Source organism: Chaetodon trifascialis, chromosome 23 (assembly GCF_039877785.1).
Source record: "Chaetodon trifascialis isolate fChaTrf1 chromosome 23, fChaTrf1.hap1, whole genome shotgun sequence".
Classification (NCBI taxonomy): domain Eukaryota; kingdom Metazoa; phylum Chordata; class Actinopteri; order Chaetodontiformes; family Chaetodontidae; genus Chaetodon; species Chaetodon trifascialis.
In genome coordinates, this window is record NC_092078.1 from 14,711,040 (window position 1) to 14,736,918 (window position 25,879).

Genomic DNA, 25,879 nt, shown 5'->3' on the forward strand with positions numbered 1-25,879 from the left:
CATGACTGATGATTAAAGCTTCAGGCTTATACTTCTTCTCCATCTCTTTCTCCATCTTTTCTTTTGCCTCCGTCCCTGCAGAAACATGCATGTGTGGATGTGCGTGTCTGAGACGGTTCGTGAAGCCTGTAATTGAGTGTGTCCGCCCACCATGTTGCAGCAGAGACAGCGCAGTGGAAAGCTTCAATGTGTCAGGCACAATAGATACAAACACATACTCATCACATCCTTCTCACACTCGGCTACAGAAGCACAACATTGAAGAGCCATTAGCAGATGCAGCAGCGGGTTGAGTCGTTTGTGGATTTTGCGGCGCGACCTTGACGCTCTAGTTTAACCTCAGCATTACCTTCACGTTCATCAGCAGTAAACCAAAAATATCCACTGGCCTCTATATCTCCTATTTAACAACCAGATCGAGCAGTAACCTACACAGAAGACAGGATTAGTGCACTTCATGCATTTTACCTCTTCAGACACAATAAACACGCTTAGGATTATAGCAAAAAAAAAAAAAACATTCCCTCAGGCTACTCTTATTCTTAAACCACTTTTCTTAAGGTAAAGATGTGCATTTTTGTGCGTTGTGTGTACAGGTGTGTTTGTATGTTGTGAAAGTGTGACTGGACACTAAGCTGTGGTTGCCATGGTTCCCCGCTACTCAACCACCAAGAGAAATACCAGTATACATTTCATTCTCAACTAGTTACCGCAACAGATGTCTCATAGAACGACATGCCATCATGCATGTCCAAATACTTGCCCTCTTGCCCAAATATGCCCTCTAATACTCGCATGCATGTATTGTGTACCAGATCCTGCATTATAGTATGGCAAGAACAGATAATGAGTTGTGGCTTCCTGTTGATTATGCTTGTGGTTTTCTATCAGTTTTTCTAACAAGCCACACTGAGGTCAAAGCAGGCTGAAATTATTACATGCTGTCAGAATGTTCTAACAAAAGGACCTCATCTGTCCGGTAAATTTGCCTCATGTAAATGCAAATTAACCTTCAGACATTATTGAGGTTTGACGACAGATACAGAATAGCGGTATCACTTGAACTGAAACTGCCAGTCAGTATTTTAGATGGTGTTTTTTTTTAACATCCACCTATTTGAATCAGTGGTGGAAGAAGTCAGAAGACGAGAAGTAGCAAAACCACAGCGTAAAAACACTGAATTCAATGTCCTGCATTCAGACGTATTATTAGCAAAATGTACTTGCAAAAAGAGTACTCATTATGCAGCTGAACTGTTGCATAACTCCTGTTAATGAAATATTCTTACACACTATATTCTTGAATTTTTATCATGTGTTAATGTAAAAGCTTGTGGTTGGTGAAGTGGATAGCAATATGCTATGGGGTCACTTAGTTATTGCACTGATACCTGTGTCTAAAAACTTCAAGAGTCATGCAAATGCAAAGCCTGTCAGCATTTTAGACCACAGTAAGACATTTAAACTCTCCACTGTCAGCTAGACCAATTAGATTGTGCTCCTTCAAGCAGAACGAGCTTCTGTGCAGGTTTTGCAGACTGGCACCTTGAATTTGTTGGGCCAAATCAAACCATCATATCAACAGGGAAATAACACTGACAGGCTGATATCCCAATTACATTTTGCCAGCCCTAAATGTAGTATAAACAGTTGCTGATTAGCTCACTCAGTGCTGTGTCGAGTAGGATGCAAAACATCTAACCACATAACTATTCCAAACATGCAGCGGCGGCCACTGTGAATTTTCATTTTCTTTCGCTTTGCTTCGTAATTACTCGCTTTTGCTTGCCTTTGATCGTATCTTTTTCATCTTCCTTTGTGTTCAGTGACAGGCGCGAGAGACAAACGAGGAGAGAGAGAAGCGAGGGAAAAAACCAACGGCAGAGGAACGATGGAGTCTATATTATCAGAGCAGTCGGCCACAGTGGATGAGCTGGTGGAGGCATGCATCCAAGCCTTCGGTTAGTTGTTTAAACACTATTTTCTGATAGAGATAATTAGTTTTATTCCAAAGTGATGATGGTGCCTGATGATGACTGACGTGCTGTTCTTCTTGTAGATGAGAAGGGCGCTTTGAAGGATGCTTCCTTGGTCCGCATGTTTCTCATGATGCAACCTTGGTACATCCCTTCCACCGACATGGCTAAGAAGCTAGTGCTCAAGTATCCTTCGCCTTTGTTTTCTGCTACCTCAGAGATCTGTTGTGTATTTTTTTGTGTTTGCCTGCAAATATCTCTTTACCCGCTGCTGACAGAGCAGCAGAACCAAAGCCAAATCACCTGTTGTCTGTCTTTTCCATGTCTCCAAAATCTGTTAAATCTTAAGGAGATTTAAGAGAGACTTGTCACAGTCTGAAAACAAGTGGAAACGCCTGAATTTGCGGCAAAGTTGCACCTTGACTTTTGGTTTAGGTCCCAAGAGGAGAGCTGCACTGCTGAGCGCCGAACGAGAATATGCCACCTTGTCAAGTAATAAACTGTCATTCATTCTTTTACCCCTTCCTGCGCCACTTCTCTCTGAGCTTTGATTTGATGTACTTGATTTACGGGTGTCCCAGCTGAATATTGACAACAACTCCATGTCGTACAGAAATTGTATTACTTGGTGAAAAATCAATTTATATCATCGAATAAATCAACTGCTTTGTGGAAAGGGCTTAAATTTAGTGCTGAGGCAGTCACATTAGTGTGTAGACGTAAACAAATCTACTTTCGTCCAGTATTTTACATTCTCTTTCTGTCTCTCTTTCTCTCTCTCTGTGTCTTTTCATCCCTCTGTTCTGCCCTCCAGGTACTGGATCTCTGAGTTTCCAGCTGAGTTCAATCTGAACCCGGAGCTGGCGGACGAGATCAAAGACTTTAAAGACCTCTTGACCACTGAGGGCAATGAGAGACAGAGTCAGCTTATTGACCTCGACAGTGTGTGAGTGAATTGCTCGCTGAAAGATGTGTGTTGTGGATGGTGTGAATGAGTGTCTGTCTGTGGGTGTTTATGTCAGCGTGCCCTTTTATTGCCTGTTCTCAGACATTGCTGAGCTGTGCTATGCGAGGTCAGTGACTTCTCGTTTTCCCATAAAAGCCATTTCTGTGTGACCTTAACTTCCTTTCAGTGTTCCATAAGGGGAGAGCTTTGTGGAGCGGATTTGTGACTTACTACAGCTGGCTTGCAAATGAGGGGACGGCAGAAATAAATTCTGCATTTATAGAAAAAGTTGGATAGTTGTAGTTTGCTTCCATACTGTATCTGTCGTGTTTTACAGGGCGTGTGGTATTTTATGATTGTGGAAACCATGTAATGTTCTCTGCCATCATAATTTTGCTCTGATATCTAATGCTACCATAAGTGCAGCTGTAACCCGAGGAGTGGCTATAAAGCTGATCCTCATAATCTGTTCTGGTGTTTCCCAAAGAAGAGAAAACTTCATCAAATACTCTGCTGTTTTTATGTGCTTTATTGTCCCTCTCAGGCCATCATATAAATGGAAGCGGCAGGTGACCCAGCGTGTCCCATCTGTGTCCAAAAAGAGGAAAATGTCCCTGCTGTTTGACCACCTTGATTCCTGTGAACTGGCTGAACACCTGACCTACCTGGAGTACAAATCCTTCTGCAAGATCCTGGTCAGTTTGACCACAGTCTGTTTTCAAGCCGTGCAACTGGTGTGACGTTTACATGCTGCAGGCTCACCGTGGTTGCTAAGCAGTCGTGGTTAAAATCTGACTTTTGCTGGCAGTAATTACATTTGTTGTCTGGAAACATTTTGCTGTTTGAGAGTTATTTTGGGAGGCAAAGGCAATGACTGGGTTGGTGCTGATTTAAATGGTAGATTTTTGCTAATTTATTCAAGTGCGATGGTGTTGGTGGCAATATGGGGGCAGTGGTAGTGATTTGTCTTTGCTTTGTCTTTGTTTCTCTTCTAAAATAGCTTCTGACTCAAAAGAAGTAGCCATGGCTATAATGGAGACCACGATAAATAGAAATATAGAGCATCTATACTGCTGCTCCAAATGCGTACTTATGACTTCTCTTTTCTGCATTTAGACTAGGTGAAAACATTTTTTTTTTCAACATATCTTCACACTTAAATGACTGAATAGATCAAATGCTATTGACTTTCAAAATGACACATATGACCATTAGAGAGTACCAGTAACAGGCGTAATATTATGGAACAATCGCAGTTTCCTTTGGTTTAGGCACCAAAACTGCTTGGCAAGGATTAGGAGAAGCTCATGGTTTGGGTTCAAAACATTACTGTTACATAGGTTAAGTAACTTAAAGACATTATCTTAGTTAAAATAAGTCAATGTTGGCTCCAGTTATATACAGTATTTACTATACATGACAGGTGAGTGCTATTAATCTTCTCATCTAGGCCATGATGGGAAAACAAATAGGCTTCTTTCCCAAAATGTCAAACTGTGCCTTTAAAGAGTCACTGCAGCAATTTAATGTTGCACTTCCCGAAAGCTGGGGGACATTATAGAAAAAAACCCCAAAAAAACCAAAACAATTTTCAGGAATGAAGCAGCAGAAACCTGGTAAATGTCCATGTTTTTCAAACTCCACCAAACACCACCAATCTGTAACAGAGCCCACAGACGACCAGACAGTATATGGCTGAATAGCTCGCCCCGTGGCGACCGCACTGATGTGTGATGTTGGTGGAGTGCCCCTCTCATAATAAATTCAAGGTTGGGTACAAGTGCTCTTCTAGCTGTGCTGATCTGTCTGCAAGCTGAGTTCAGATTTCATTTGTCAGGATTCATAAAAATGTTGGGACGTAAGTGTGTTGTTATTGAATTTAAGTAAGTGAAACAAAATGTGCCAATGATCCTTCCTCCTTTTAGTTTCAGGACTACCACAGCTTTGTGATGCATGGCTGCACAGTGGATAACCCCATCCTGGAGCGTTTTATCACCCTTTTCAACAGTGTCTCCCAGTGGATCCAGCTCATGGTACTCAGCAAGCCCACCGCCCCGCAGAGAGCTGCCGTCATCTCCCACTTCATTAGAGTGGCACAGGTCTGTCTATGGGGCCCATTAACACTGCTTCCTGCAATGGCTTTTAGAGTGGTGTTAGTGGGAGTTGTGAGGTTCAGGGTGGATGAAGGAGCAGACTGATAGGAGATGATTGCCTGAAGCCACAGAGAAAGAGGAGAGATGGTTGTAAAAAAAAAAAAAAAAAAAAAAGGTGAATTCAAGAGATGTGGAGAGAAGGGGAAAGTCACTGTGGTGCCTTAATGACATGTGCGCACACACACACAAGTCTGGATCATTTCCCATTAGGTGGTTCAAATTGTGAGAAAAAGTGAATTTCATTTAAAAAGGCCTTTGAGGTATTAACATGTTAAGATGCCTTCTTGCAGCTCTTTAAGATAATACTGCTGGAAAAATCTTGCATCTCCGTGAATTAAGAAAGTCTTGTTTTAGCTGGGTGTTGGTGTATTTTTGGCACTGCCCAGAGGCTTTTATGGGTCTTAGGAGCTGTAAAATTGTCTCAAACAATGGAAGAGAATGTAAAACTTCCCAAAAGAGAATAAGCTATTTGCTGCAAAGAATAGAGTAGAAAATGAAGAAATAGTGTGTCATCAATTCATTACACAGTATGTGCCCTTCCTGTTGGCTAGAGAGAATTCAGTGATGCAGCCTGCAGGTGACATGACTCACAGCCGCATGTAAAATATCAGGTACACGGAGCGATGAAAGGTGGAAGGGAAGCAACCAAACCGTGGTACATTTTGGGTAACATGGACCATTTAAAGTTACTCTTGCTAGTCTACAGCCATACTAGCAGCACTGTAAGGCTGCACTTAGGCATTGTGTTGATTTATGATCAATGCTAACATCAGAGCGCTAACATACTCACAGTGACAATTCATTTACATTTAATGCTTACCAGGCTCACCATTTCAGTTACTGTGCTACCATTTGTTAAGTAGCACTATGCACCAAATTAGTTAGTTTTGCATGTGCTTTAAGCATAAACCAAAGTATTTGACAAATTCAAATTTTCACCCAATGATGGTGCTAGATTAAAAACACAGGGTCATCAAAGTCATTATAGTCCAGCAAATAAAAAGCTGCCAAATACAGCTCAAAGTAAGCCCATCCGTGTATCTCGTCAATTTTACGCTCACCATCTGAAATAATCTACGGTCATCTACAGGTCAAGATGGCTCTAATCCTAATCTAAACCTAATCTGGTCTCTCCCACCAACTCCCAAACAAAGCCACCAGCTCACTGCCTTATATGGTTCTGTGGCCAAATGTCTGGAGTCTGTCCATATTTCGCTACACAAACATCACTTTAAATAGTGGCCTGGGCTTCACTGTAACTGATGTAATTTCAGTTTGATATTATCATTTGCTTTGGTCTGCCAGATGGTTTTATTTCTCCCTCTATGTGGCAATTCACCCATCTCGTCGCTGTGCGACAGAGATTCAGTCAACTGTAGACAGCTCCGAAAAAATCATTTTCATCCAGATACCCTGCAGTGCTATGTGAACGCTTCCTGATTACTTATTGCGAGTCTATTCCTGGATTGTTTTCAGTCCCGTACCCACTTTCCATCTACCCATCTCCTCATGTGCAGAACAAACTTCTGTTACTAATCATTTATTTAGCAGGGGCTCAGCAGGTTTCACCACCTCCCTCTGTCTTAATACACCAGTGCGCCAACACGTCAGCAGGGCTCTTGTCAGTGGAGCCTGGCAGCAGCTCTTCTCAGTGTTCAGCCCTCCTTGATACTGAATGCTTGGACTTTATGCAGTGTTTTGTTCAGCTTTGAAAATGTAACAGTGAAGACAGATGCTGATTCTGGCCAGCCTTGATGTGTGGGATGGATGACTATGACATATCAGCTGCAGAAGGCTTGTGAATTGCCTCATGCTGGCCTCCTTCCATCCTGATCCTGATGTTTAAAGCAAGTTTTTGGAGCATTCTACAACTTTGCTCGTCTTTTGTCCCAGCTCGTCCCAAATTCAGTATGTATGCATATATTTACAAAAATCAATGATGTTGATAAGGTTGAAAGTGAAATGGATGAGCAAATTATTACATTCTGTTTTATTTATGTGGCGCCCCAACTTTTTTGGAGTTGAGGTTGTAAATATCCCCCCTGCCGGAGCACAGATTCACCTCTGTGTCTGCTGTGCATATTTCATATTGTTTTAATAAATACTGTACAGACAGCTGCAGGGCAAATGCTGAAGAAAAAAAAAAAGGAACGTACAGCCTTGGTCTTTACTCTTGAAATTTTAAAACAAAAGGGAAGTAAGTGTAAAAGGGCTGCTATATATCTTGTCTACATAGTAGCCTACATCATGTTATTATTTATGATCTGCCATTCTTTGCTCTGTCACATTTGGATCATTTTTAATCATTAGACCATTGCAGTGAAACTAAACATTTGGCATTTAAGGATTCATTACATTGTCGGCCAGCAAGAGAAACACTATATTTAGGTTTCAGTGTATGCTCGTCCGTGTACTCTGCCTGGATTAGTTCTGCTGACTGTTCATCGTCATTGTGAGCTTGTTAGCGTTTAGCTGAAAGCACGTCTGTGTCTGACGTCAGCCTCACAGACGCTGGTGTGGCTGTAGATGCTGAGTCTTGTTGCAAGAACGCATTGTTTCAGTTGCATCTGTAATTACATGCACATATTCCTAACTTTTCATACAATTTAAACAGTGGGTAGACTGGGTAGAAGACTCTAAAATTGTTCTTAGGTGTGAGTGTGAGCGTGAATGGTTGTTTGTTTGTATATGTTGCCCTGCGATCGGCTGGCGACCGGTTCAGGGTGTACCCCGCCTCTCGCCCGTTGACAGCTGGGATAGGCTCCAGCCCACTGCAACCCAGGAAAGGGATAGTCGGGTATAGACAATGGATGGATGGATGGATGGATGGATGGATGGATGGATGGATGGATGGATGGATGGATGGATGGATGGATGGGTAGAACAGTGGCATGTACTGTAAAGATTTTGTCTAGTCTAAACTGCATTCAGTTCATTTTAAGGCTGCACTTGCATGAAAGACGAGTGTTTCCACTGATAATCAGTATGCACTGCTTTCGCTGGAGTGTCCAGAAGTTGTTTTGGATGATGTAATTCATGCAGAATGGGTGAACATTTGTGCAGAAACATGAGAGACAGATCGTCCCTGCTGGAAATCCCACTCTGAATTCTTTGCCAATTTGACATGCCTCAAACTTCGCTATTCAAACAAATAGCCCAGTGCGAGCATGTGCAGGGACGAAAATGATTTTCAAGCTGATTTCATATGTATTCAGAGGCAGCACAGAAGGTAGCCTCAATTTACTTGACATTTCCCAGAGCTTCCCTCAGGGTGTTCCGGTTGTGTCCCATTTCAGCTTGACTCATTCTCATTAGTCTTTTTTTTTTTTGACTGAACAGACTTGAGTTATAATTTAAAATGCAAAAATGCCCCTTGCATGCTCACTGACAAGCTCCAAGCTCCAATTAATTTCAAAATATGATCTATGTACATTGTGCCTGTGCCCTCTGGCTTTGATAAATACACCACATCACACATCAGCTGTGTGATAACTATTGGTTCCCAAGAGGATGAACTCCATCTCCCGGCCCTATCACACACACAGCATTTATTCTATCTACGCCCAGCGGAAAGCCCTGGCATGTTGACAGTGAAACCTTTCCCAGGCCTCGCTGATGGCCACATGCACGTGCAGTTTAGCTGAACCTACTGTTCAATTGCCGGGCTGCCCTCCACACTGCTTTGCCAATTGATTCCGAAGGGTGTCTTTGCTGAATCAAATGATCCCTTCTGGCAGCCCTCCCACACAGCTGCGACCCCATTGATTTTCAGAGAGATGCCATGCAGGCTGAAGGGCAGCATAGAGCCCTGCAGAGTGCCATTCACAAAGTGTTAGCTTTAGTTTGACACAGACAGGTTAGAACATTCAGTACTATCTTGGACTACACAGATGAGGATTATGTGGGGATGTGCATGTGGGCTGCTAAACACTACTCCAAAAGTCTCTGGCTTTATCCTCTAAAGCTTTCATTTTTCTTCCCTGCATCTTTCCGACTCCTCACACTGTAAATCTTTTCTAACCTCTCCCACCTTCTCTCTTTCGCTCATGCTAAAATCCTCGTTGGCAGTGGCTTACACATTCCCTCACTGTCTCCTCTTTCACCCTCCCTTCTCATATTTCCTCCCTCTCGTTGACAGAAGCTGCTGCAGTTGCAGAACTTCAACACGCTGATGGCGGTGGTGGGCGGCCTCAGCAACAGCTCCATCTCTCGTCTCAAAGACACGCAGACCCACATCAGCGCAGAGACCAACAAGGTGCAGTAGCTGCGACCATCCTCTCAACCATTGCTGGTCTATTTTCTGCCTCCATGGGCCAAACACGACCAGACAGATTTCAGAGTTCGCCGTTTGCTAAAAAGTGATATTGTATCTTGATTCAGTAATCCACACCTCCCTGTGTCAGCTGCCAAACTCCTTATCTGTGCTCGTTACTCCTACACAGTGGCTTTTTTAAAACTATGAATTTGAGCCATATCATTGCGAAGTTGAGTGCAACACTGAAACACTTGGGGGCGTTTCAGTGTCTCGTCTCTTATGTAAGTCCATCTGGAGCAAAGTTTTCCAGAATGTTTTTTACTCTTTTGAACAAATCTCTCTTGAGACAGGCTTTCTGTTTCCTGCCAACTCTCATCCCATCCGCGTCCATTCTATCATCATTTCCTCTCCAATTGATTTCATCTCCCTGTATTCACTCAACCTGCAGGTTTTTAACAACCTCATCGAACTGGTGACATCATGTGGCAACTACAGTCAATACCGCAAGCGCTTCTCGGAGTGCTCAGGCTTTCGATTCCCTATCCTCGGTGTGCACCTGAAAGACCTAATAGCTGTGCACGTGGCGCTGCCAGACTGGACTGACAAAGAGAAAACACGCGTCAACCTGACTAAGACCCAACAGCTGTACGCCATCCTTCAAGAGCTGGCGCTGATTCAGACCACGCCGCCTAACATCGATGCCAACACGGACCTGCTCAACCTGCTTACGGTGAGTGTGAAGACTGGGCAGAACGTGTGTGTGCAGCATCCAAGATGAACGTTGGCTTACAGATATACCTGCAAAGAAAATCAGGTCCTGGATCAGTCGATGTGGATTTGTTATTTATCATGAAGCACAACAGAATTTGAAAAGCACCATCCAGACAGCAGTGATGTAGGAGGATAGACTTTGAAAAACACTTTATGTCCAGCAAGTCTGTTTGACACGCAGAATTAGTTCTGCTGTCATTTGATTGGGTCATGGTCAGACAAACTGTACGGTAGCCAGCTGGGACAAAATCTGTGTGTGGACGAAGACCAAAGATTCTATAAAACCAAAGCATTCCAAGCACGAACCTTCAAGCTCATGACTTTCACTGGTCTGAAACAGATATGGTCCAGAGTGGACACAATCATTAAGATGAACATGACGAATTAAAAAAGGAGTAATAAGTTACAGGCTTACTACTTTAACAATTAACAACAAGGTATCATCCGGTTTGTTTGACTTATATAAAAGGTCAGAGGACGATTTGATCGTGCAGTAATTTACAGTAATCAGTTAATGATGATATAATTATTGAGATAAGGTCAATTCAAACGAGAGGTTCTCTATAGAACCCATTATTTACCAGATGGCATTACTATATTGTGATAGTACAGTGACATAGTGATTGGTTCTCTTTTACTTGTGAAGTACTCTCTTATCAAAAGTTCTATAGAAATATAAGATAACATTTTATTGTCATTACTATTCAATTTCAAAAAGTAAACATTCTTCAAAACAGTAATTTTGCAGCATCTTCCAAAGATTTCTCCTGTCTAGGCTGACAAAACATTGCTCCCTCTCTTATATTACACCCTGTACTTATGTTAAAACTCCTGTCAATCACAATCAAATCATAATGAGGATATTCTGGGGGAGAATCACAGGATGATTCTTCAGCTTATGTTGAGTCAGAGCTCTTAAACTGGCATTACTGAGTGAGACTGATCTGAGCTTTGTCGCTGTCTGCACTTCAGCATGAAAGCTGAGGCGGTGTTTTAGCACTTCACACTAAACCTCTGAGTGTGTGTGTGTCAGTATTTTTTGGCAGATGCAGATAAGAGTTTCCCGGATTTGAGAAGAGGAGCTTTCTGAATTTAAAAAATCCCAAGAGATCATTCACTCAATCTGGAGGCAGGTGTTAGCGTGAGATTGTAGCTGCTTCACTTTTTTTTTCTGAGAAAAATGACAGAAAACAGCTTGACAGGTTTCGGAGCTGAGGTGCACCAGGGAAGTTTGTTGGACAGAGTCAATAGCCAATTATCTTATGCCAGTGCTTATTGCAGCTGATGTAGCTTGAGACCTGCTTGGCTCCCAGTGAGGAGATGGAAAGAAAGTCAATAAATCCTTCAAAATAGCAAAGCTCTCTACACAGGCATGCCTGCTAGCTAAAATAGACAAACCACTGAAGTTTAAAATAATGTTTCCTCCTCTTTGAGTCATATTCATCAGCCTCTCAAATAAAGGAGATTCTATTATATCCTTTCAAATGTCAGGAAAATGTTTTAGTTAACCTTTCATCCGAAATACTGAAAGCTCGACTAAATCAGAAGGCCAAAGAAGAAGAAAAGCCTTTTTTTCCACTTCTTCCACTTCAACTCAATAAAACCCAAGGAACAATTGCAGTAAGAGAATAGGTCTGATAAGATAATATGACGCACACTGTAGATGTGGTGGGTGATTACATGAGGCAGTTAGCTGCCACATGTAATCAGTACCCCTCTACAATGCTGCTTGAGCCTGAACCTGTGTTGGAATGTCTTTATTTTGTGGAGGAGAGGAATGCAGGGAATGAAGAGAGGCTGTCTAAATCCAGTATAAACAACAAAATTAAGAGTTTTCCCTCAATAACCTCCTAATTACTGTTACTGTGTTGATTATAAGTAACAAAGTTGTTGTGCATGAATTACGATCTTAATAACCTAACCCGAATCTTAATAACCCTAACCTTAACATAACTGCTTCATAATGACTCATAAAGAGGTAATATGCCACTAATATGCATGCTAACTAGTTTATGGTGAATATGTGTACCCTAATATAAAGTGTGGCCCAATTTTTTACTCCACTTATACTAGACTGAAAGTTACAAATGAACTTTCACACTTTCACAAAATGTGTAAAATAATGACTATCCCATAAAAACTCACTGACTGGGTTGGTGAAAGACTAATCCTGGTCCCTGTTCTGTGCAGGTGTCTCTGGATCAGTACCACACAGAGGAGGAGATCTACCAGATGTCCCTACAGAGAGAACCTCGCAAGCCAGCGGTGAGCGGCACACTCTTGCACGATTTGAATGCTCTTAACAGAAGCTCTTATGGCTCCACAATGGGTGATGTAGAAAAGTGTAAGATGACAGCTTGTGCTTCCCTGGGTTGATACCGATCTCATGCTTTGATTTCTCTTTGGCTGTAGCAGAACTCCAGCCCCGCCCCAGCCCCTGATCCCAAGCCCACCATGATCGATGAGTGGGCTGTGTCTGTGAAGCCCAACGCCGATCCGACCATCATCAAGAAGCACATAGAGAAAATGGTGGAGGTGAGTGGAGGCGATTCTCCTCTCTCAGTGCTAATTGTAACCTGTGGGCTCCAATGTGATGGCACTAGAAGCCTAAGGGTGAATTATCTGTTGTTATCCTCTCCACCACCATCTTGACATGATAACTGCAACTCAAGTGCTTTGGGCTCTTGGCCAAATGGCGAATAATCCTTTACCATAATTACTGAGGCTGGGAAGGTACTTTAAAACCCTTGCAACTCCAATTTTGGTGAGTTCCCCCTGGAACTTAAATAGTGGATGGTTCCCAGTGGGTTAAAAATCCTTTTAACGCCAATGAAAAGATTTCTATAGTGCATGACTGCCCATTAGGATTCTTTTGTTTATCTTTCTTTTGTCTGTTTTGAAATTGTTATTATCATTGTTAGTTGCAGTTATATGAGTACTAACCATTTGGCTACTGGGGACCCCACTTACACTTTTGATTGTATATGCAGAGGAATTACATTTTTATACAAATAATAATGAAAAAGAACAGAGCGATTCAACCTGTAAAGGGTAACTTTGAAACTGTTGAAAGAAGAATTTTCACAATCCTTTTCTCATGTCAGTATACTCAGGGATTTTGCTGTTAAAGCCTTACTGAGACCACTAGCTTATGGTGGCTGAAGTTCTGCCAACTTGCTAAAATTGCTGTGTGAGTAGATTTTAAGAACCTTCTCTGCTTGTGCTGCCTCCACCCTCTAGCCCCCTCCATGCAGTGTACAAAGAAACTGTATAAACACACAGTGAAATATTTCTATAAAAATATATGTGTATGTATGTGTGTAAAAACTCATCTTTTTTCACAAAATGAATGGTTTTTAAGTCAAAATCAGTGAAGTTAAAGCTGACACTCAATACTCAAAGCTAACCTTCACAACCCTCACTTTCACAGTCGGTTTTCAAGAACTTCGACACAGACGGTGACGGCCACATCTCCAGAGATGAATTTGAAGCAATCAGGAACAACTTCCCTTACCTCAGCAAGTTCGGAGAACTGGACAAGAACCAGTAAGCAATTGCAGATTTATTCCCTCATGTAAAATCTATACTGTTTACAGACCGATGCAGCTCACAAGCTGACCCCATCTGTCTTGCACGGACCTCACTTCTCGTCGCTTTCTCTCGCAGGGACGGCAAGATCAGCAGGGAAGAGATGATAGACTACTTTATGAAAGCCAGCTCTCTGCTTAACTGCAAGATGGGTTTCATCCACACTTTTACTGAGACCACTTACGTCAAGCCCACGTTCTGTGAGCACTGCGCCGGCTTTGTGAGTACATGTGAACGCTAATCACGTTTTAACCTTGTGCCTTAGCACATATACAACTGCAGTAGATCCTAATATTATGCTATGTCTGCAGCCCTTTTAAAGATCAACTTAAATACAGAATCAGCTGTATGATGTATGAACCCTTAAGGGCTTAAGCAAATATTGATCTCGCTTATGTGTTTTCAAATGCATTGATTTCCTCCCTGGCCCAATCGATGGCACGTGTCATAGTTTGTTTAAAGAGGTCAATTATCTGTTGTTCTTACTTTGCTGTTCCACAGCCATGTAGCCTCATAGACCATCTCTACTTCATTATTTGTCTTGGCAGTCACCGGCAGCACATGATAGGCCCATCTCTCAGTGGTTCCTCCTGTCAGGTCAGGGCAATGCCAATTATTTTGAGCTACAACCACACACTGCTGAAGTTGCACTCTGGGAAATATGGGAGGAAGGTAATTGGGCGAGATGATAACCCTCCTCTGTGGCAGTGTTACATCTGTGTGTGTATGTCCTCTGGCCCTCAACGTTCCCCAAAGTCTCATGGAGCCCTCTGTTATTTAGACACAGACAGTGAGTCAGCACTCAGCTGTAATGAGAACAGGAATAGGACCCTCATATTGAACTGTAGACATGGAGAGGACATCCCATTCATTTCTGCGTGCCGCATGCAAAGTGAGGCTCGAGAGAGGCTGCAAAGCTCAGAAGAGAAGCATGCCACAGATTATATGATTTAATATAATATATCGCGTTTCGTTAGCATTCAAAAACACATTCATGCACACAAACACACATCCTCAAGGGAAGCAGTGGCATTTTCAAACCGTCATGAGGGGAAACTCAGAATAGAGAGCAGGGACAGATAAGGACTCTGGCAGCGCGCTTCTTCCTTTGAATATGTGTGTGTGGCAGAGGTAGATACATAAGCCACTTCCTGTTCTGCCTGCTTTGTGGTTTCCCTCTTGGCTCCTGTGCAAAAACAATATTTTCCCGCAACCCATTTTTCAACACTTGTCTCAAACACGCTGTACAAGCCAAGCTGGGCCCCCTGTAAACACTGCAGAGTTCTCTCACCTCCAGTGCCTCACATGGATCTTCATAATCTTTGGCTGTCGCTGCCTGCAACCACCTTTGGCCTTACATCCTAATTAATGGCACGCAGATGAGTTTTGCTAAATGCACAAGGCGAGAAGACACATCACACATTGTTTCTCTGGCATCTCAGGAGAGTACAGCAAGTTTTTAGCTGGAGGCTCAGAGCACTTTTATATGAGAGACGGCACAGAGTCTCTTTGGGCTGTTCACAGTTTAGCTTCATAGAATCAGAATAAGAAGAGGAAATCCAGCCTTTTGTTTTGTCTTCTACTGCTTCTACAGAGTGTACACAGTCTGACAAAGACTCGACTGAAAATGGAGAATTTGAAAATGTTCCTACTGCAGAAGCTGCTTTCTTTTATATATTTGGTGCATTTAGGGTTCATACTGCAAACCAGCACTTGTAAACAAACCTCCCATCGACATATTTCAGTGACCTTATCCTGCTGAGCTGCAGATTTTGGCAGCGGAGAGGGGTGTGCCCAAACAAATTCATTTCCAGTGCCTGTGACTGCAACAGCTAAACCCGATGGCATTCTCTCTTCTCTTTGCAACAGTTTCCCTCCTCTGATGTTCAAACCATCTGAAGACACACAGTATAAGACTAAATTAACAGCTGTAAATCTTACAGCTGATGACACTGCCTGTTTGTCAGCAAGCAGCATGTCAGCAACATGTTTGCATGTTGCAGAGGTTAATGGGGAATATATCGCTATTTGCTGTCTTGTCAGATGAGAGGATAGACACCACTCTTATATCTGTTGGGTAGATTTGAAGCTCCAGCCAGGAGGTGGTCAGCTTGGCATAAAGACAAGCAGCAGGAGGAAACAGCAAGCCTGGCTCTGTCCAAGTGTAAAAAAACAGGCTACCTGGACCTCTAAAGGTGGCTAATTAACACCTTACATCTTGTACAAAGACCAAAGTGTAAAAACAAGACTCTTTCTTGTCCGGGTGGAACTTCAGGGTGATGACAAGGCTCAACAAGATATAATGTGTTAATTAGTGAGGATTTCAGGTGCTTGTTGGCAAATTTAATTGGCTTAGGACAGAACCTGGCTAGCTGCCCTCTTACCCCCTTGTTTCAGTCTTGATGCTTGAGGCTAAAGTTTAACTGCATATTTAACAGACAAATAGATCAATAAATCCAGAATGAATTGCTTAGAAATTCATGAGAAAGTACAAGATTATGATCACCTGAAAATGTCAATAAAGACAGATACGCTCGAGCCTATCTAGATCATGTTATTTCAAGGATTGCATTTAGCGTTTCCTGAATACTGTTAATTGTTTATGTGTCAAAGTGGCTGGGGAAAGCTACCAAGCCCTACATGTTCACACATTTGAAATCACTTTGCAAAAGGGTGGCAGCTGAATGCCAAAAATGTCAATGTTGCAACACAAATGGAAAGTAGAAACTCCCCTCAAAATCAGTGTCTGCTTAGCTGCCTGCACTTGCTGTCACATCAAACAATCCAGGAAAGCAGGAACTGAATGACACAAGACTGTTTTCAGGTCTGGTAGGAAAAGGTAGATGGCTGTTAGTTTGGAAACACTTTTCATTGCTGTAACAGAAAGCACAAGGTCTTTACTGGAGAAACATTGACTTGATCAAAACAAATGAAATTGCATTTTGCTTCATTAAGAATTCCCTGTTAGAAAACTTTCAGTATGACGTGATAATACCATATTATGTGAATGTATGTACAGTGATTACACACATATTGCTGGTAAGATTTCATTTTGAACACCTCATTTTAACATAGATCTATCAGCTCAAGTTTCATGCTCAGTCACACACAACATACTGGTTCAAAAGCTTGTGAGCATAAACAGGAGGAGACATGAGTAAAGGACTACAAGAATACAGCATAACCATAAATATCTGAGTGCTTCTTTAATATTAAATGTGTAACTGCACATTTCCATCACTAATATGAAGACATTCCAATTCAAGCGGCATAATTTTTGGATTAATAGTACAGTTTTCTAAAAGCTTACAGTAAACCGTCAAAGAAGTGTAGCAAGTCTGTGTTTCTGCTCTTATTTGTAGTGCATTGTGTTTTTTAGTCTACAGAGGCAGTAAAGGTCAGTCAGTGTAGGCAGAGCTGTGATGATAGCTGTGTTTAGATGTTCTGCTCGTAACTGACTTCTCTTTGTTGTGGAGCCTCTGGCTGTGTTCATCGTTTCCCACTGTGTCTGTGTGTCTTTCTTTGTGCATCTACAAGTGTGTGTGTTTGCATGCATGCATGCATGCAAGAGGTGTGTGTGTGTGTGCGTGTGTGTGTCTGTGTGAAGAGGTCAGGATATTTTGTGCCTCCTCAGATGTGCCAGTGCAGTGTGTGATCTCCAGTTCAGCTCTTTCATGTCATTGTTCCCCCACTGTCTGTGCGCTCCCTGCGTCCCGCTTGATCTCGGCCCCCCTCCACCCCCTCTGTCCCGCCAACCTCCTCTCTCTCCCCCTTTCTTTCCTCCCTTTCTCTCTCCTTACATCTCCCTCTGTTCCATTGTGCCCCTTTCTTCATTCGCTTTTTTTCCAGGCTTCACTCAGTGCCTCAGCATCAATGGTGGATATCAAGATGTGAACTATAGCCCATTAAGTACTAATTGTGTATACTTTTTCTTTATTACCAACCGTTTTCCAAAGCACACGTTTCGAGATTAATTTCCTCCCTTTCAGGCAGTAAAAGGTTTCCATTCATTTCAGTTCACTGCTCACCACAACTTAGATACTTGAAGCTGAGATAGCTAATACATAGCTATCTCACAACTGTTTGATATTACAATTGTGAGCAGCTGCTATTTTGAAGATTCTCCCTGGTGGTGCATTCAGAGGTGGCTGAGAAAAAAGCACATCATAAACAGAAGACTGCTTTTAGTTATTTAAAGCTGGAGCTGGAGGGATCCTTTCAAAACTGCCCCTGTTTAATTTAACATTGACCATAAATAAAAGAAGCATGATATTAAAGATGTAGGAAATTAATCTAACATTTTACGACATGCTTAATAGTTAGCAATGACAAAAAGTACATCACAGTAGAGACCAAACAATGCAAAACCACCACAGTCCTTGAAGCTGGTGTTTCAAAACTTGAGCTTGTTGGCTGTGGTATGGAAAATTCTCATTGGTTTTTACCACACAGCATGATTAAAACCATTCAAAGACAATTACTTGAGGAGGTTTATTACATCAGTCTACTAACTGTAAAAGAAAAGCATGGAGTTATGAAAATTAAGAGAATTCCAGAGAGAGGCTGTGTTCAAAGTGTAGCAAGTGAAAGAGGCAGCAGAGACTGTGCCTTCAGTGTTCCACAAGCATTTGTTTACTTGCTGTAAACTTACATTTTTCAAGGGGGTCTTACTGGTCTACGAGGAAGGTAAAAAAAAAAAGTATCAGTGCAAAAGTATGGCACTGTAATCCTGCCACCAAATATACGACTTGACATGTTTTCCCCATTGTTAATTGGCTTCATACGAAATTGTGCCATTAAACAACACCATTATAACATCAAGCATATAAAAGAAAAAAAAGGAGCCATCGCTATATGATATAAAAGCTTTGTTGTTTCTGGCTTCCCGATCATTTATTATTTACAAATATCTGATGCACGTCTGCCGTGTAACCAGCACATGATGGTTACTAGGTGGCACCATTGTGCTTGAATCCTGCTGACTGGAATTTGGGATAATACAACCTCTGACAACAATGTGCAATGCAATGACGCTGTCTGTCTTTCTGTTTCCATGCCTTTATTACCAGGTCAAGAAAACTAAATATTTGAATACGACTACAAAATATTTACATTTCTGAAAGTGCAACTGCTAAAAATGTTATATATGTGGTATCAAAAGAAAAACTTACCGGTACAGAGGAGCATGTTAATTCTTACAGCAGTGGGCCTTCAGCATGTGTCTTCTTTCAGCTCAAAACCTTGAATGGAAATGAAAGCACGTCCTAATTAACACCCTTTCATTTCTCTCTGTCTCTCTGCAGATATGGGGCTTCTACAAGCAAGGCTACAAGTGTAAAGGTGGGAGAGCAATTCGCTTACATATTACTCTATGTGTGCTGCACGGATGTGTGCGTTCCATCCAGAAGAAGTAGTCTTTTAGACACCATCGATACCCAGCCATCACACACGCACGTGCGCACACACACTGTAGATAAAGATCCATGGAGTTGAAGTGCTGAGCATCAACACAGAAAGCCACTATAACACACTCTTTTAATGGATGTCCACACACACAGGGCTTGGTTTGCCAACAGCTGGATACACTCCATCACCTGAGACCACACTGCACACAATGCACAAATATTTGATTCCAGTAGGCCAGTGTTTGAAGAAGCTGGTTCATTTCGCAAAAGTACATACACACAGGTAGCTGCAACAGCTCCGGTCCTCCCCTCATCCTCGTCTTCATCAGCTTCAAGAGCACACGCTCAGCTTTCTGCTTTTCTCCTCTGTGGATGTGCCGCTGGTCTGTGCTGATGCTAAAAATTAAGTAGTGATAATCTGCAGATGTTCAGCGCTCTGAACAACTTACACTACATATGTTTCCATCCAGATGTCAAGTAAAAACTTAGGAAATGATGCCAAATCTAAAATGCAAATCATGCAAGTTTCCATCTGCTGGAGCCTTTGCGGAAGTGATTGATTACAGCTCGGCCTCATGAATGGGAGAAGCTCGAGCAGGCGTGTTTTTTCTAGGGACGATTTCATTGCTTTGTTAATTGTTGAGCAAATTAGTTTGCATTGCCGTTTACAGCAGAAGGCTGCCTGTGTGTGTCCCTGCAAGTATCGCGTCAATGTAATAATAGCCTGAGAAACAGAAATGTATGTGCATGTTAATGGCTGTGAGGCCTTGTGTGTCAGAGGGTGGAATGTGTTCACATTTTTGTTCTTTTCATGAAAAGCAGGCATTTGAAATAGCACCTCTCTCTTGTCCATTCTTATTCTCTACATAAACTGCCTCCTCATTCATTCAGGTTTATCTCAAATTGGCTAACTAAGGCTTATTAAATATCTCACTAGTTATCATTTAACGCTGGAGCTGCATAGCAGCTCGAGTGGTTAATGCTTCCTTGGGCCCTAGAGAGCTTGTGATGTTACTCGCAGTGTTCACAGCCCGCTGCATTTCGTGTTCAGGAGGAGAGCAAATATTCTTACTCGACCTGAATTCAATCAAAACATGTTCTATTTTGGTGCTTGGTAGGTAACTCAGTTATTAAAAGGCAAACATGCCTGCATGATTGCTGCTGTTGAAACCAAAGGAGTGAAAGTAGCAGGTGAAAACAGGGCAAACACAAGCACTCACACCTCCAAACACCACGCTCTCCCATCTCCTCTCCTTTCTGGAGGAGCGTATGTCTCCGAGTCGTTCCAGTGCATTAATGAGACCACAGGAAGTCAATGAGAAAGCCTCACAGCCATTCATCCCCATTACCTTTGTTAGCCTGTACTCAGGGAAGTAGTGAGAGCGGCAGGGACATAATTGAAATGAATCACCCTCCGCAGTGCAGGAGCGCTGAGTGTGATGAGAGCTGTGAACATGTGTGTGTGTGTAGCTGGATTTGTGTTTTACAGCAGTGGACATTTCGATATTTAGACTGAAATATGAGAGGCATCTCATTGTTTGGGTATATTGTCACAATGCCAGTATTCTCCCGGCTATGATGTGGCAGCAACGAGGCCTCACCTCCTCCTCTGTTCGAGCCTCTCTATTTAAAGCAACAGCTGAATATTTGAAACACACTTCTTCTCTGCCTTGCTGAGAGTTGATCAATACTACTTTAATATTTGCCTGTTAAGCATTAAACTACTGCACAGAGCCAGCGTAGATGTTCCACCCTCTTCCCAGTCTTGTGCAGTGCAGTGGTGTCAAAGAGAAATGAAATTTTGGTCACCGTGGCAAAACTACTGAGGTGTGTGTGTTTGCGTTCAGGACTCACATGTTTTCATGATGCCTTGCTCGATGACCCGTCGCTCCTCTCCCCTTAGAGCCCCGCTGGTTGACAGAGTTGTTGTCTGGCACAGTTGACCTCACCATGTGTGTGTGCCAGTGTTCGTGTGTGTGCACGGCATGTCAAAGCTCTTTCCCGTCGCCACTGGCTCTTCCGTTTGCCCCGATGTTTCTGTTTGCACCCGTCCCTCTGTCTGACCCTCTGCCTCTCTCTCCCCCATGCTCCCCATCTTCCTCTCGCTCCTGGCCTTCCCCTCCCTTCTTCCGGTCTCGCCTCCTCTCTCGGCGATTCTCCCTCCCTCTCCAACGACCCCCACGTCCTCTCCGCCTCTCCCGTCACCTCTCTCTGCCGTCGTCCTTCTCCTTCCAAATGAACGCTCCGGCGGCAGCCTGCGGGGTGAACTGCCACAAGGCCTGCAGAAGCCGCCTGGCTGTCGAGTGCCGGAAGAGGACTAAGAGCATCAGCCACGAGACGCCGCCTGCTCTCCAGGCCAGATCCTACAGCTTCCCTCCACCTGCCAACACCCCACCCAGCCTGCAGAACACAGGTGAGTGGTGTTGCATCAACATCATGTACACTACATTGGCTTGTGGGATCCTCAAGTGATGTACAAAGTGATGTGATATACAAATAAATAATGCCTGTCACATTCCATATGACATGCACGCAGCATAAAACAATTTCACTGGCTTTCTTAATTTGAGGAAAGATACTACAAAGTGCAGTAATGTCCCCATGAAACACACCCTTGCAATCCTAAAAATCCTCAGAAGAAAATGCAGGCAGAATAAGATATATAATAAGATAGAATTTTCCTTTCTAAAACAATCTAACGCAGTCATCCTCTCAGAAAAGTATAGCTTAGAGGAACGGGAATTTTTCCGACGCACTTTCAGCACTTGAGCGTCGACTTTTTGAAGGGTGAGTTTTTCTTCCATTCCAAGCATATGGGCCACTGACATTTGGACGAGATTCTCAAACAATGGAGTGCAATTTGCAATGGAAGTATGATTGGCCCACCGCGGCGAGGCCAGTGACTCATGCTTTATCAGAAATGGCACCCTGCCTGCTCTGCTCTATGCCAGTGTGAATCTGCCCGATCAATGGGCTCGACAATGCTGCAAAGAAAGTGAATAAGAGTGGTAAGCAGACAAAGGCCACGGATTGCATCGGCTTTAGGCACTGTTTCATTTGATTGACCAATCTATTCTTTTTTTCTTTACTCTGACCTCCATTTCCAGTAATTGCTGAAGAGGACATAGAGACAGTGGAGGAAGGAGTGTTTGATGTACACCTATAACCAGGTAGGCAAGTCCTCTTGTCACTTGTTCTCACATTATTCACTTCACTCCAACTATGATCGGCATTGACATTTTTGGCGTGCCTGCTCGCCTTCAGAGTTCATTATGAATTTTTACTTTAGTTACTTTTTTATCCAGAATGACTCCCGGTGTCCCATGAAGAATTGACTCTTGACTCTCAACCAATGTCAGACTTTAACTATTTTGAAGGCGTGAAACACGTGTTGGGCTTTTACAGAGGTGATGTGCTGGACTATTTCCTGGCTGGGAAAAGTAGCTTCCTGGAGTCTTGTCATCACCGTGACATTGCCATGCAGCCAGTGCAGGAAGTTACTGTGCCTGGCCAGCAAATAGTCAGGAGTCATGAGCTCAATAAAGCGTAGCTGCACAGGAAATACCTCGATATCATATCATCTACCAACCTGTTTGACCCATTAAAACACAGCAATGGCTGCTTACAGCCTCTCATCGCAGCTTGCTTATGAGTATGAGCTGCAAGCGGCTCCATCACAGAGCAATTTTCTCTCCTCAGATTGTTTGGAGCAATTTTTACAGAGCTCCAGAGATAAAACTAATCAGTATTTTACAAGACAAAAGCAGTGATTAGAGAAAACAGGAAAAAATGAAACCTAATTTTGAACTGAAAAATGTTCCTCTTTCCTTTCATCTTGTACCCCCTGTGATTTATCTTGTGACCCCTTGGGGGGTTCGGGACCCCATGTTGGGAACCCCTGATTTGCCAAGTTATGCAGTGACTTTAATAATAAAGGTGTAAAGATACTGCATCATTATTATTAAGGCCAATGTTGGGCCAAATGATGAACTAAGGACCGAACAGGCCTAAGCATGGCCAGATCAGCCTAATATGGGACCCTGGGGCAAAAATGAGCTATTAGTTTGCGGCAATTTGATTAAATAAAAATGTTTTAAGGGATAAGTCCCAGACAGGATCAACTAAAATAATAAAGCTCTTAAAACTATATTTTTCCATACACAAGATAATTGCCAGCTCAAGGCCCTTTATTATTTCACTTAATGTTATAATTAATGCTGCTTATTCCCAAAACAATTTGTTCTTTGTAAGATGACCACAAACCAACTGACACACAGTGAGCGTGGGGCTTTCAGGGGCCCCCGGAGGTTTGGGGTCCCAGGGCTGTTGCCTGCTTCACAGCTGGTGATTCAGCCTTGCCAGGGCCATTCTACACTTTTATCACAGCTCTGATGTGTGTTCATGGCCTCCAGCTTTTAAACCTGTACTACCAGACACATGCAGGAGCCTTGAACTGAAGTGTGATTTTGATGAACAGGTCAGTGACAGTCTCCACCCCTCTATTTTAGAATCCCTCCTACGGTTGGTGAGCAAGAAGCCAAATCAGCAAACAGTCGGGAGGCAGAGCAGAATGTGCTACAGTATGTCAGTTTTACAGCCCTCAACACTGAGGACAAATTGCACTGAACACAAGCCAGGATACCTACATGCTGCCACACAGTGGACACATACTGCAACAGCAACTCCACTCCAGCTAACTCACATGAATGTGACGACCAATGTGAATGGAATATACTGTATTTGTATGATTTCTATGTAAAATTTCTGCATTTTAATGTTGGTCAAGAGTGTTATTGTAAAACTTCCTATGTATTTGGAAAAAAAAAAGAAAAATCCTCAAAATTGTATTTTCATCGTGGAATGTTTAAGTCAGTGAATTGTGAAATAATTTGAGGGGCATAATTTGAGCGCATGTTGCTGCAAATTGGAATGGCTGTCTAGTTTTTTTTCTTCAAAAACATAAAAGAGGTGCTCTTATTGCCAAGAAACCTGCCACCCAGGCTAAACTACTGTCTTCATCTGAGAACCAATGCTTTATCGTTTATCATCTTGTTTTGATTTTAATGGGCCAATAATAGGACCAATTTTGATGTCAGATAAAATACCGTTGATTTGTGGTGATTGTCTGAAGCCTGATGACAAAAGCAACCATTTTGCCAACAAAAGGAACAGCTGAAATGACCGTGTGGGCAGTTACAACTAAGACAGACTTTGAACAATGTTATATTTTGTCATGTTTACCTGAATATCAGTAACTGTCAAATAGTTATTGCTATTGTGTTGTTTCAGTATACAGTACTGTCTTGTACCAGTGCACGGATTTTCTATCCTCTTGCAGTACTGTGAATGTAGCAGAAACAGTGAATTGCTGCTGTCAGATGAAGAACTCATCTTTCCCAGTAAATATGTTGACAGCTGAGAGCAGGAAAACGGTTAACTTCCCACTGATTTCTCCTTCAGTTTTTAAATGAGCTTTGTGATTCTGAGACTGTCGATAAAAATAAAATAACCAAATATGTACCATGAAAAATCCCAAAGCTGGAGTAATGAGGCTTTTCATTTGACAGCAGCATATAAATGTTATATTATTACCCAGAGAATCTGTTTTGATGCAAGTTGTATTTTGCTGTTTTTACCCTGCATGCTTCTCCCTTCATGGCTCTATTCTCCGGCCGGTGTTTTCATATTTTTAATGCAGCACGCCAAGTTATCATTCATTTAGGAAACATGAAGTCTTGAAATTCCACCCAGAGGAGATGCTTCTGTTGCTTTGTGCCTGTGGAGAGATGAATTCAGACTTCGAGTGCCATACTGTATGTTAACTGCTGGTTCGTCATTGAATGAGACTCCTCACATTGCTGGTATTTATTTTTCTGGATAAATAGCTAAATATCTGCCGGTCCTTCTGTGTCACTCCCTGCCTGACGAAGGATGTTTGTTGTCATTCTGTGAATGAATTTTTCAGACTGATGTCATGCTAATCCTTGTGGTCCCAGATGATTCCCCAGTATTAAATGCAGCAGGCATCACTCTAATGTGCGTTCTGGTTGAGAATTTCTGTGACTGATGAGGATGATACTGAAAAAACAAGGAATTCAGTCAGTGGCTATGCTTTCCCTTTTATCCCTAATCATTCACATGTCTCCACTTTGATTTGAGCAGAAGATATTTTCAGCTTTTAGCAGCTGCTTTGATCGGAACATACAGTCAATTTTACGTCAAATTTAACTCCCATAACTGTTAATACTGTTTATTTCAGGTGAAAGCTGGTAATTTGAAGAATTAATGTGTAAGAATTACTCTCTGGAAAACTTTGCAGATTTTAGGTTATTAAACTTAACTTGGGAAATACAGCCGTCCAGCTCCTCTCAAAGCTGTTTTTCTCTTGAAAAGGTGACATTTAGGAAATGAGGCTCACTTAACAACAGCCGTGCTGTTATTGTTGTACTGCCTCAGTCTGTCCCTGCTTTGAAAGCGCAATACAACAGTTTGACTGAATAAAACGACAGTGGTCCGCGGGTGAGGCGGATGTTAGATGATTTAGTTTTCCCACATTTAATGCAAAGAAGCTTCTGAGAATATGATTACAATAGCCCATGGTAACTTACTAACGACTCCACCCGTTCCAACAGAAGACAGTCCAGCAGTAGTTACAACACAACAAAATCTCTAACCACATCCCCGCCAAACAGACAGTCCAGATGTTGAAATCGATTCTACAACTGCCACCGTGGAATTCTACCATCCTTCATGTGACTATGATCCAGTGTCCTCCGACTGTCTAT

The 25,879-nt window shown here is 42.5% G+C and overlaps 1 protein-coding gene across 2 annotated transcripts in view; it reads left to right on the top strand.

Annotated features, from left to right (window-relative positions):
* Positions 1-25,454, top strand: part of LOC139351209 (RAS guanyl-releasing protein 2) — a 34,332-nt gene extending 8,878 nt beyond the window's left edge. Inside the window, exons 2-17 of one of the 2 annotated variants that reach the window (XM_070992989.1) lie at positions 1,827-1,961; positions 2,060-2,162; positions 2,412-2,468; positions 2,791-2,922; positions 3,467-3,617; positions 4,848-5,021; positions 9,214-9,330; positions 9,779-10,060; positions 12,292-12,366; positions 12,514-12,636; positions 13,532-13,647; positions 13,768-13,909; positions 18,993-19,029; positions 21,349-21,507; positions 22,202-22,264; positions 23,603-25,454. In XM_070992989.1, the coding sequence (XP_070849090.1) occupies positions 1,892-1,961; positions 2,060-2,162; positions 2,412-2,468; positions 2,791-2,922; positions 3,467-3,617; positions 4,848-5,021; positions 9,214-9,330; positions 9,779-10,060; positions 12,292-12,366; positions 12,514-12,636; positions 13,532-13,647; positions 13,768-13,909; positions 18,993-19,029; positions 21,349-21,507; positions 22,202-22,260 (1,797 nt within the window). In that variant the 5' untranslated portion in view covers positions 1,827-1,891 and the 3' untranslated portion in view covers positions 22,261-22,264; positions 23,603-25,454. The remainder of the gene's footprint in view (positions 1-1,826; positions 1,962-2,059; positions 2,163-2,411; positions 2,469-2,790; positions 2,923-3,466; positions 3,618-4,847; positions 5,022-9,213; positions 9,331-9,778; positions 10,061-12,291; positions 12,367-12,513; positions 12,637-13,531; positions 13,648-13,767; positions 13,910-18,992; positions 19,030-21,348; positions 21,508-22,201; positions 22,265-23,602) is intronic. The other variant, XM_070992990.1, reaches the window with a different exon arrangement.
* Positions 25,455-25,879: the final 425 nt, after the last annotated feature.